This window comes from Drosophila kikkawai, chromosome X (assembly GCF_030179895.1).
Source record: "Drosophila kikkawai strain 14028-0561.14 chromosome X, DkikHiC1v2, whole genome shotgun sequence".
NCBI classification, from domain to species: Eukaryota; Metazoa; Arthropoda; class Insecta; order Diptera; family Drosophilidae; genus Drosophila; species Drosophila kikkawai.
In genome coordinates, this window is record NC_091733.1 from 27,652,869 (window position 1) to 27,666,131 (window position 13,263).

General features: G+C 40.5%; 1 protein-coding gene across 5 annotated transcripts in view; it reads left to right on the plus strand.

Moving 5' to 3' along the window:
* sdk (sidekick cell adhesion molecule) overlaps window positions 1–11,847 on the plus strand; it is a 101,985-nt gene extending 90,138 nt beyond the window's left edge. For 2 of the 5 annotated variants that reach the window (XM_070287998.1, XM_070287997.1), the window contains 6 exons: window positions 1,108–1,293; window positions 2,353–5,586; window positions 5,908–6,189; window positions 8,215–8,535; window positions 8,605–8,939; window positions 9,650–11,847. In XM_070287998.1, coding sequence (XP_070144099.1) covers window positions 1,108–1,293; window positions 2,353–5,586; window positions 5,908–6,189; window positions 8,215–8,535; window positions 8,605–8,939; window positions 9,650–9,892 — 4,601 coding nt within the window. In that variant the 3' untranslated portion in view covers window positions 9,893–11,847. Of the gene's footprint in view, window positions 1–1,095; window positions 1,294–2,352; window positions 5,587–5,907; window positions 6,190–6,389; window positions 6,414–8,214; window positions 8,536–8,604; window positions 8,940–9,649 lie in introns of all 5 variants that reach the window. The other 3 variants (XM_070287994.1, XM_070287995.1, XM_070287996.1) reach the window with 3 other exon arrangements.
* The last annotated feature ends 1,416 nt before the right edge of the window (window positions 11,848–13,263 follow it).

Here is a 13,263-nt window from a genome sequence, read left to right on the forward strand (position 1 = left end):
ACATATACTACATATAATATTTTTTGGTAGCGTAGTTTGTGGGTTGCGGTGGTTTTGGTTTATACTGGATTTATGATTTATTCAAAGGGGGTAGCACAGGGTGGAAGTTATACACGGTTGGCCTTTAAAAAAATTAAGAAAGGGTTTTATAAAGAACTTGAATTACAAAACTTGAAAGACCTAAAGAAATCGAAGAGAAATTTAAAGTTAATTCAAATTAAAAGAGTCGTAAGGGTTTCTTTTAGAGACTCTGATATGGTTAATATCAAATTACCAGGCAGATTTTGGTTAATTTTTTTATAAAATACTTTCAATTTGAAGCATTCTGATTTCAATATACATTTTAGAAACTGAATAAGTAGAGTTGGAGAAGCTAAGAAATAAAAATATATATATTTTGGGGTTTACATTCCTGTTAGGCACTTATAATACAGACACACAGACACAACCACAAAGAAAGCCAATATATTTTGATGCGTTTCTTTTTTGTTCTCTCTTTATTCTCTCTTTTCTTCCATTTAATTTACAATTTTTTTTTAAAAAACACACCAACAACAACAATACCAAAACTGGATCAAAACGAACCGTACCGTTACGTATTGTAAATTTATATATTAATTGTATTTTATATATATATATACATTGCATTATATATTAATGATGACATCTTTTGTGTATTGACTAATTTTCAATTTGTAATTTGTTGTTTTGTACTTTTGATTTCATCGCGTTTACATCAACCATCACCAACACGGAACACGCTGTATAATCTACACACTAAAACACCAAAAACTCCACCACTATTGTAAACTTTTTACCCACCATTCACCAATATTGTAAACTTTTCACCCACCATTCACCAATATTGTAAACTTTTCAACAACAAATCAATACTATTATTTTGTTGACCAACATTCACCACTATTAATATATACTTTTCACCATAAATTCACCAACAACACCCACCAACAACTCACCAAAATCTCACTTACACTCGTAATTTTGTAATCACACATTCCGCACTATCATCCTATTTCCCACTCACCCCCCTCCCCCACCCCGTCTGCTGTTTTTTCCAACACATTAACATCACAGAAAAATTCGTAGGTCCAGTTCCAGACCCTCTGCTCAACTGGATCACCGAACTGAGCAATGTCTCAGCGGATCAGCGTTGGATACTCCTCGAAAACCTCAAAGCCGCCACCGTTTACCAGTTTCGGGTTAGTGCCGTGAATCGTGTGGGCGAGGGTTCGCCCTCTGAGCCCAGTAATGTCGTCGAGCTGCCCCAGGAAGGTGAGTACATAACCTGGCTATACGCTTGTAGTAATGTTTGTAGCTCCTCATTATGTGTTTTAGTATTGTATTGTATTGTGTGTGTGTTTGTTGCTTTTACTGAGTTGAATTTGTATTTTATTTGATTTATTTTTCTGAATATTTTGAATATCTTGTGAATATTTTTATTTGAAATAGAAAACCACAAGCATTGCCTTTAAATTTTAGATTTTGTATAAATATTTTAAAGGCCTAAACCAGCTTTTTTCCTAGATTGAGTTTTGAATTTATTTGAATACTATGTGATTTTGTGAATATTTTAGTTTCCGTTTTAAACAAATACAAAATCCAGGAGTTCCCCTTTGTATTTTTGCTTTTGTACAAGTTTTTGAAGGCCTCAACTTTCTTTTTTTCTTGAATAGAGTTTTAAATTTATTTGAATATTTTTGTGAATATTTTCATTTGCCAAATAGAAAAATCCAAGAACTGTCTTTGAAGAAGTTTTTTAAAGATCTAAACCTTGTTTTTTATTTTGTTTATAATAGTTTTCAACCAAATCTTTGATATACTCAAAATCTATTAAGGCTTTTGGCTTATTATTCAAAGCTTTAGATTTATTTTGAGTTATTCAATTTATTTCAAAGACTTAACTTGATTTCTAGTTCACAAATATTCCTTAAAGTAAAGTAAAATCTCTATTTATATCTCCATTAATAGTCCTGTATAGTGTAAAAAAGAAACTAATGCTAAATACCCTGTATGTATTGTACTCTTAACTGCTATCGTTGTCGTCACGAAAATGAAATTTGAAATCGCCGTTGGTCGCCGCTTTGTGAAATGAACAAAAACGCGCGTAGAGTTTCCGCTTCACCGAGGTATAAATATTAGTCCCCCTTTAAAAATCACAAACCTCTTAAAATTCTACTGCCCCCAATCACACACAATATAAAAAATATATAAAATATAAAAAATATTAAAAAAAGAAACCCAAAAACCCAGAGAGAAGTACAGACTCTCCCTTAAAAGTCCCACTTGCACCAAATTTCTAATAAAAATCTTATCTCTAAACCCTCCCTGTAGCTCCCTCGGGTCCGCCAGTGGGCTTTGTGGGCTCCGCTCGCTCCATGTCCGAGATCATAAGCCAATGGCAACCGCCCCTAGAAGAGCATCGCAATGGCCAGATCCTGGGCTACATCCTTCGTTACCGCCTCTTTGGCTACAACAATGTGCCCTGGTCGTATCAGAACATCACCAACGAGGCTCAACGCAACTTTCTCATCCAAGAACTGATCACCTGGAAGGATTATATAGTTCAAATTGCAGCCTACAACAACATGGGCGTGGGAGTTTACACGGAAGGCTCCAAGATCAAGACCAAGGAAGGAGTACCCGAAGCCCCGCCCACCAATGTCAAAGTAGAAGCCATCAACTCGACGGCTGCTCGATGCAGCTGGACACCGCCCAATCCCCAGCAGATCAATGGCATCAATCAGGGCTACAAGATTCAAGCCTGGCAGAGTCGCCTCGTCGACGGAGAGTGGCGAGATTTTGAGAAACGCATGATGACGGTGCCCCCCAGCCTGATAGATCCCCTGGCAGAGCAAACCACCATATTGGGTGGCCTGGAAAAGTTCACCGAGTACAACATCAGTGTGCTTTGCTTTACGGATCCCGGCGATGGAGTGGCCAGCATTCAAGTGCCAGTGATGACTCTAGACGATGTACCCGACGAAGTCACAGCCCTGCATTTTGACGATGTCTCCGATCGTTCGGTGAAAGTGCTCTGGGCACCGCCACGCTCCGCCAATGGCATACTCACAGGCTATACGGTACGCTACCAGGTCAAGGATCATCCAGACACCCTCAAGACATTCAATCTCACAGCCGAGGACACGGAGTTGACGGTGAATCAGTTGCAGGCCACCACCCACTATTGGTTTGAGATCTTTGCCTGGACTCGGGTGGGCAGTGGCACACCCAAAACGGCAACTATACAGTCTGGCGTGGAGCCTGTCCTGCCGCATGCACCCACCAATCTGGCTCTGTCCAACATCGAGGCCTTCTCCGTGGTGCTGCAGTTTACGCCCGGCTTCGATGGCAACTCCAGCATCACCAAGTGGAAGGTGGAGGGTCAGACGGCCAGGAATATGACTTGGTTTACCATTTGTGAGATTAGTGATCCAGATGCGGAGACCCTGACGGTGACTGGATTGATGCCCTTCACCCAGTACCGCCTGCGTTTGAGTGCCACCAATGTGGTGGGCAGTTCGCGACCCTCGGAGGCCACCAAAGATTTCCAGACCATTCAGGCCAGGCCCAGGCATGCGCCCTTCAATGTCACCGTGCGGGCAATGAGTGCCCAGCAGCTGCGAGTACGCTGGATACCCCTGCAGCAGACCGAATGGTATGGCAACCCACGAGGCTACAATATCTCGTACAAGCAGCTGGAGAAGACACCAGGCACCATCAAGGGTGTGCCACGCTCGGTGGTAATCGAAGATCACACGGCCAACTCGCATGTGCTAGAGGGACTCGAAGAGTGGACCGTCTACGAGGTGCAAATGAATGCCTGCAACGATGTGGGTTGCTCCAAGGAGAGTGGCACGGCGGTGGAGAGGACACGCGAGGCCACGCCCAGCTATGGACCCTTGGATGTCCAGGCGAATGCCACCTCCTCCACCACGGTGGTGGTTCGTTGGGGCGAAGTGCCGCGTCAGCATCGCAATGGTCAGATCGATGGCTACAAGGTTTTCTATGCGGCCGCCGACCGAGGACAGCAGGTGCTGCACAAGACAATACCCAGCAATGCCTCGTTCACCACAACGCTGACGGAACTCAAGAAATTTGTGGTCTACCATGTCCAGGTGCTGGCCTACACCAGGTTGGGCAATGGTGCTTTGAGCACGCCACCCATAAGAGTCCAGACCTTTGAGGATACCCCTGGAGTGCCTTCCAATGTGAGCTTCCCGGATGTGACTCTCTCGATGGCCAGGATCATTTGGGATGTGCCCGTTGATCCAAATGGTGAGATTCTGGCCTATCAGGTCACCTATACCCTCAATGGCAGTGCCATGCTCAACTATAGTCGAGAGTTTCCACCCTCGGATCGCACTTTCCGGGCCACCAGTCTGCTGCCAGAGAAGTACTACAGCTTCAGTGTGACGGCACAGACGCGGCTTGGCTGGGGCAAGACGGCCACGGCTTTGGTTTATACCACCAACAACAGAGAGCGTCCACAGCCGCCCTCAGTGCCGCAGGTTTCGCGCAGCCAGATTCAGGCACACCAGATCACCTTCAACTGGACACCAGGAAGAGATGGCTTCGCTCCGCTGCGCTACTACACCGTGGAGATGCGTGAGAACGAAGGAAGATGGCAACCCCTCCCAGAGAGAGTGGATCCTCTGCTCAGTTCCTACACAGCTCTGGGTCTCAGGCCACACACCACCTACCAATTTCGCATCCAGGCCACCAATGACCTGGGACCTTCGGCTTTCAGCAGGGAAAGTGTGGTGGTGAGGACTCTGCCAGCCGCTCCGGCAGTGGGAGTGGGTGGCCTGAAAGTAGTGCCCATAACCACCACCTCGGTGCGTGTGCAATGGAGTGCCCTGGAGACGGGCATGTGGAATGGAGATGCAGCCACCGGTGGCTACAGGATACTCTATCAGCAGCTCTCCGATTTTCCCACAGCCCTGCAATCCACCCCCAAAACGGATGTCCATGGGATCAATGAGAACAGTGTGGTGCTCTCAGATCTCCAGCAAGATCGCAATTATGAGATTGTGGTTCTGCCCTTCAATTCCCAGGGTCCGGGACCAGCCACGCCCCCAGCAGCGGTTTATGTGGGCGAGGCAGTGCCCACGGGTGAACCTCGTGCCGTGGATGCTGCACCCATTTCCAGCACAGAAGTGAGATTGCTGTGGAAGCCACCGAAGCAGAGCATGCAGAATGGTGATATCCTGGGCTACAAGATCTTCTATCTGGTGACCTACTCGCCGCAGGCTCTGGAGCCTGGCCGGAAATGGGAGGAGGAGATTGAGGTGGTGTCGGCCACGGCTACATCGCACAGTCTGGTGTTCCTGGACAAGTTCACCGAGTACAGGATACAGTTGTTGGCCTTTAATCCCGCCGGGGATGGACCGAGGTCAGCTCCCATCACGGTGAAGACGCTGCCGGGTGTGCCAAGTGCTCCTTTGAATCTACGATTTGCGGACATAACAATGCAGAGCCTGGAGGTGTCCTGGGATGCGCCCAAGTTCCTGAATGGCGAGATTCTGGGTTACCTGGTGACCTACGAGACCACCGAGGAGAATGAGAGTGAGTAGGATTTTTGAGACATTGATTTATTTAATTGATTTAAAATTAAATGAATTATAATTTATGAATATATTTTATTAATTCTTAAAATGTATTTATATATTTTATTAATTCTTAAAATGTATTTATTATTAAAATTTATTAATTATTAAAATTTTTTAATTATCATTTATTAATTATTAAAATTTTAAAATATATTTTATTAATTTTTAAAATTTATGAATTATAATTTATTAATTATTTTAATTTATTAATATAATTTAATACTTATAATAAATTAATTAATTAACAATAATCTTTTTTCTTAATTATCCCAATCAGAATTCAGCAAACAGGTGAAGCAAAAGGTATCCAATACCACACTTCGTGTCCAGAATCTAGAGGAGGAGGTCACCTACACGTTCACTGTGCGCGCCCAGACCACCGTGGACTATGGTCCTGGCATAAGTGAGAATGTGACCACGGGACCCCAGGACGGTTCTCCGGTGGCGCCGCGAGATCTCATCTTAACCAAGACGCTCTCCAGCGTCGAGATGCACTGGATCAATGGACCCTCGGGTCGGGGGCCCATTCTGGGCTACTTGATAGAGGCCAAGAAGCGAGGTAAGTCTTGGTTTAAAAATTTATAATTTGGTTTTGGATTCGATATACTTACCTTGATGTCTCCGTATATCTTCTCTCTCTCTCTCTCTCCTATATATTATCTTCGATTACTCTTTGGTGGCTTGGTTCTATAAAATGACCAAAAAATCTTTTCCAAAAATCATTAAAAAAAACATTACATTTTTGAAATGCTTGCGTAGAAAAAGGAGAGCCATCATTTGTTTGTAAGTATTGCCTGTACCGTAGAAAGTAGTATGTAAGGATATATTATATATTATATATATTATATATATTAAATATATTATATATGTTTTATGTTATATATTATTATAATATTAACATTTTATAATTTTATAGCAAACTAAAACGAAACCATTTCATATTTTAACAGAATTTAATTAGAAAAACTAAAAATAAAACATAGTTATAGCCTTGTAGAATCCTTAACCCATTGAGAGATTGCTTAGCCCAACGATAATCCTAATCCCAGCCAGATCTGCTTCTACTTTTATTATTATCTTTATTATATTATATAAATATATATGGTTTATAGGGTCATAAATGGCTTCCTCACTGTTTGCCACTCTTTTTACTATTATAATATTAATATTATAATAATATATTAATTTATATTATAATTTAAGTCAAAAGCTTAAAAAACAGTGAAGCAGCCATTTCCGACCCCATAAATCATATATATTCTTGATCAGCATTAACAGGCGAATCTTTTAAGACATGTCCGGGCGAAATTTTTTTTGAGCCGTTTTTCAAAAATTTGATAATTAAAATTCTCGAAAATTGGCTAAAAATTGAATTTTTAAAAAACTAAAATGGATTATGCAGATTTGTTAAACGTATAAAAACTAACACAAAAACGCTTTCCAAATTGAATTTACAGGATTTTTGGCTGAGTTATAGATGTTTGAAATTTCGATTTTTCCCAATTTTTTTAATTATGTTTCTTTAAAAAAATTATATAAAAATATAAGTAAACATTTAAATTAAATTTGGTAAGCAGTTTGATTAACCTTTTAAAGTCTAACCCAAAACAGCTTTCCGAATTGAATTAAAGACATCTTTAACTGAGTTACAGTTTTTTAAAATTAGAACTTTCCCTAAAAATTTGAACCTTTTTTTAAATTTTATGTTTTTAAAAATTTGGCCAAAAATGAAGTTAGAAAAAACCTTAAATGTAGTATGCAGATTTATAAATCCTATTAAAACTAACAAAAAACAATATCCGAAATCAATTTGATGCTTTTTTATGGTTAAAATATTTTAAAACATTTATTTGTCCAAAAATTCTTGATATCAAATAATAGATAAATAACCATTTAAAAAAATTAAATATTTTGGGTATTCTTAAGGGGTATTTATAATTTTTTTCGGTGAAGCATCTATTTCCGACCCCATAAACCATATATATTCTTGATCAGCATTAACAGGCGAATCTTTTAAGACATGTCCGGGCAAAATTTTTTTTCGAGCCATTTTTTGAAAATTTGATAAGGGGTTACATCATTAAAATTCTCGAAAATTGGCTAAAAATTGAATTTTTAAATAATAAAAAAGGAGTATGCAGATTTGTTAAGCATATTAAAACTAACACAAAAACACTTTCCGAATGGAATTTAAAGCATTTTTGGCTGAGTTACAGCATTTTTATTTTTTTGATTTTCCTAAAAATTATCAAACAAAATTTTTACATTTTGTAAATTGATTTATTTAAATTGATTTATTAACCTAATAAAAATAAGCACTGAAAAGTGTTCCAAACTGAAATTACTTCATTTTTGTCTTTGTTAAGATCGATTTCCTATCGATTTCATAATGTAACTGCAAACTGCAAGGGTAAATTGGCTTCCTTTCTTGCTTAGAACTAACTTTGTGGTGATTTCAACTTGAAACAAAACACTTTCTTTTGATTCGTTTTTAATTTTATTTGAGCTTTAATTTATAGAGAATAACCTAATTAAAAGCCAAAACCTTAACTATATATATGCTTATTCCCCCTCAAAATCACAGACGACTCCCGTTGGACGAAAATCGAGCAGACAAAGAAGGGAATGATGCAGGACTTTACCGTCAGCTACCACATCCTGATGCCCTCCACGGCGTATACCTTCCGTGTGATTGCCTACAATCGCTATGGCATCTCGTTCCCTGTGTACTCCAAGGACTCCATTCTGACGCCCTCGAAGCTGCACCTGGAGTATGGCTATCTGCAGCACAAGCCCTTCTATCGACAGACCTGGTTCATGGTCTCCCTGGCTGCCACCTCGATTGTGATCATTGTGATGGTCATTGCCGTTCTGTGTGTCAAAAGCAAGAGCTACAAGTACAAACGTAGGTCTTGGTCTCCTTACTTAAAAAGGATTTTGTAACCAATTGAAATTGAATTCTCACCCAAAACAGAGGAGGCCCAAAAAACCCTAGAGGAATCCATGGCCATGTCGATTGATGAACGCCAGGAACTGGCCTTGGAACTGTATCGTTCGCGTCATGGCGTCGGCACTGGCACTCTGAACAGCGTTGGAACTCTGCGCAGCGGCACCTTGGGAACACTGGGCAGAAAGTCTACCAATCGACCGCCGCCGGGCGTTCAGCTGGGCAAGAGTCCGCCGCGTCCATCGCCAGCCTCGGTGGCGTATCACAGTGACGAGGAGAGCCTCAAGTGCTACGATGAGAATCCGGACGATAGCAGCGTCACCGAGAAGCCATCAGAGGTCAGCAGCTCGGAGGCATCGCAGGTGGGTTTCAAGGTGGGAAAAATTATGGTATACTTGATGGGGTTTTGTAAACAAAAAAACACAATCGAATCGAAACATTTCGAAAGATATATGCCAGGTGCTGAGTACGAGACTGGGCAGAGTTGGAAATCTTCAGCAGGCATGTGTTTTTTTATTGTTGATTTTTATTTGATTTTTATTTTGATTTTGATTTTAATTTTTAATTTGATTTTACTTTGATTTTTATTTGATTTTTACTTTGATTTTGATTTGATTTTTGCTTTGATTTTTACTTTGATTTTTACTTTGATTTTTACTTTGATTTTAATTTGATTATAATTTTTATTTGATTTTGTTTGTATTTTATTTTATTATTATTTTTTTTTACTTTTAAATTTAACTTGTATTTAATTTTGTTTCGATTTTGATTTGTTTTATTACAAATTTACAATTTGAGTTGCAAAACCCCCTAAGTTACTTATTTTTATCTCATTTTTAATTAAGAAAATGCTGAATGCTGGTGCGATTTCATGGCCAGATTCGGGTTCAGTGCGCAAATATATTGGGAAGACAACAACTAAATATCAAATATTATATATAAAACTATATATTCCCCAATATATTTGCCATGACAAGTGTGTTCTGGTATATGTGTGTGTGTTGCATTTACAAGACCGCTTTCCACAAAACCCAAAAAACCATACTCATGTCCCCCCCCCCCCAACTTTCAGCACTCAGAGAGCGAAAACGAGAGCGTGCGCAGCGATCCGCATTCGTTCGTTAATCACTACGCCAACGTGAACGACTCGCTGCGACAGTCGTGGAAGAAGACCAAGCCGGTGAGAAACTACTCCAGCTACACCGACTCGGAGCCGGAGGGCAGTGCAGTGATGAGCCTCAATGGTGGCCAGATTATCGTCAATAATATGGCCAGATCGAGGGCACCGCTGCCCGGCTTCTCCTCGTTCGTCTGACAATCAACCGAGTTCTAAGATCTAAGCACCAGTAGCAGCGGCACCGTCATCCGGGAGACCTTTGTCTAGGCAAAAGGACGAGATATAACATATATGTATGTGGAAAAAGGAGGACAAACCGGTGAGGAAGAAGGAGCTGGAGGTGGCTGCGGAGAAGGAGGAGGAGGATGAGTAAGGAATTCAAAAGCAGAAGGGACGACATATCAGCAAGGCCACAGCCCCTCCAGCTCTCCGACGATGCGCTGCTACACGGTTACGTATACACATTACTATCTATATATATAGTATATATACTTGGGTTTAGTTTTAGTTACTAGTTACGAGAGATCTGAGATTGCGAGCATTTAGTTTATAGTTTTTTTAGCCTGTTTTTTTTTTACTGTGTGTGTTTTTTTCAGACTCTGCTCTCCTAATTTTTTAGTATTTATTTAGGGCCTGCCACGCCTCCAAAACAGTGGCATTTAATGGTAGAGGGCGGCAATTGTGAGCGAGAGAGATATAGAGAGAGAAAGAGGAAGTCCTGTGATAAAGCAATGGCCGCCCAGCAGAGAAAGAGAGAGATAAAGTTCTTACAACTGATTTCCAAAAGTGTTCATGGAGTGGCAGGCAGGCAGCAGGACTTTTGAGTGAATGTGTAAATGATCTTGAGAGTTTAGTCTGGCGCAATCTCATTATATTTAAACAACAACAAAAGGACGACTCGCATAAGTTTATTATTAATATATTTTTTTTGAGAAGAAACCTAGTAAATCTAGAGACAGAGAAGGATAACGATAACAATTAACGAGACAGCAGCCGATGCAATCGGTGGGCTCAACGAGGAAAACCCAAGGGAAATATAGAGTTCCAGGGAAAACGAAACAAAAGAAAGTATGCAAAAACGAGTAAAGAAAACACAAAAAATCATATCTTGTAAGCAAAAAAGAGAGATAAATATAATATTTTTTTTTATTAGTTTGGAAAAGACTAACTAAGAATGAGGAAAATGAGTTAGGGAGCTGACAAAGAGAGAGAGCTGATAAATGAGAGAAGGATACACATATTCAGATAGATTGATAGGCCATATTAATGCAATTTTCTTTACCACGTAAGCCACGAAAAACAAAAGTAAGCAACTGTAACACACACAAAGCAAAATGGAAAAGCGAAAAGAGAGTTGGTTTTTGGAAGCGCATGCGCAGCGAACTCTAGGCACTAGGTACTATCAGTACGATCAGTACGATCTTGGTAGCAAGTAAGACCCATTTTTTTTTATTGCGCGTTTTTTTGGGGTACTCGTGGGCGCGTAACTCTTTAATCGTTCAATCCGCGTCGTAATTGTAACTGTAATGGTAATTGTAATGGTAACTGTAATTGTAATTGTACTTGTACTTGCATATATTTATGACTATATTTATATATCGATGTATTGTACATGTATATCTAAAACTTAAACGACTGATTATATATTTTCCCCCTCAATTAGTTGTATACTACCATATATATATACTACTTAAAGCCCTTGTTTGTACGACTTATGCATTAACTATGTTTAGAAACAAAAAAAAACTTTGGCGCCCTCACAAAACAAGAAAAAACCCCGAAAAATCAGCGCGCAAAAATCGAAGGAGCTTTCCGCTTTTCCCTAAAAAAATTCCCAGAAAATCCAAACAAAGAAGAAAGCATGCTAATTTCTACTTCAAAGACTCGAAGCACAAGTTCATCCTAGTTAAGTAAATGTAATTGTAATTGTTGATTGATGATCGGATCGCATCGGATCGGCAGAGGCGGAGCTGGAGGAGCGAGAGCAGCTGGGATGGCGGAGCTCAAGCCGATGGCAGCGGAGAACGGAGGTCGGAACTTGGCTCGGGGCTAGTTGAAATCGTGCAGAAGGCGCAAAGTATTAGAATATTTATAAATACAATTTAAATGTGTAAATGTAATTGATGGAACATACGAATATGAATCAATAAAAGAACGTGAAATCAATGTGAAAAATTTTCTTGATGGCTGCATTTATTTGGGGGCCTTGGGATTGTTTGGGGAAAATTCTTTTGAAAACAAAATCTACATTTTTACGATTTTTTCCTGAATTTTTAACATTTTTTTTCGGATTTTTACAATTTTTCTGGATTTTTACATTTTTTTTCTAAATTTTTGAAGGTTTTCCTGAATTTTTACAATTTTTTCTGAATTTTTAACATTTTTTTCAGATTTTTTAGATTTTTTTTAGATTTTTTAAAATTTTTTAGTAAAAAAATTGCCTACTTTTAGGCATTTTAAAATATAAGTTGGTCATTTTTGTGGCATCTTTTGCGCTGAATTTAAATTAAAATTAAAATATAAAGTAAGGCATACTTTTGGGCGGGGATGAATGCAACTCCACTTTTACAGTTTGACAAGCACTGGTCTAAGGGAGTTCCAAACTTTTACAGTTTGACAAGCACTGGACCAAGTGAGATTCGATTTTTACAGTTTTAGAGCCACTGGACAGAAACTCCACTTTTGACGCTCAAAAGGGAGTTTCTGACCAGTGCTTGTCAAACTGTAAAAATTGAATCTCACTTGGACCAGTGCTTGTCAAACTGTAAAAAGTTGAATCTCACTTGGACCAGTGCTTGTCAAACTGTAAAACGAACTTCCGCCTAAAAGATGCCACGTTTTTAATAGAAATCCCCAAAAGTATGCTTTAATTTTTTAATTTTGCCACTAACTGCCAGTGATGCTCATTTAGCTAGGATGCTCCATTGGGACAAAATGGCATCTCACTACCTGCCAGTGATGCCCAGGTAGGTATATTGCAACATTGGGAGAAAAATGCATCTTACTTTACATCCGTGAAGCCAACCCAGCTATACAATAAATAAATAAATAAATAAAGTATACTGGGAAAATACTTTTCACCATATTTATTCAATTTTTATAAATAAAATTGTACAAAAATCGTTTAAAAATAGTAATATTATTGCTTATGTATAATTTATAATTTACTGTAAGGCTGGAAAGAATCCCTACGAGAAGCCACTGCCGTGCTCCTGCAGCAGCCCTGCTCCGCCGCCGCTGCCCTGCTCCTGCTCCTGCAGCAGCCCTGCTCCGCCGCCGCCGCCCTGCTCCTGCAGCAGCCCTGCTCCGCCGCCGGCGCTGCTGCCGTGCTCCTGCTCCTGCAGCAGCCCTGCTCCGCCGCCGGCGCCCTGCTCCTGGTCCTGCAGCAGCCCTGCTCAGCCGCCGCCGCCGCTGCCCTGCTCCGGCGCCGCCGCCGCTGCCCTGCTCCTGCTCCTGCAGCAGCCCTGCTCCTGCAGCAGCCCTGCTCCTGCAGCAGCCCTGCTCCGCCGCCGGCGCTGCTGCCCTGCTCCTGCTCCTGCAGCAGCCCTGCTCCGCCGCCGCTGCCATGC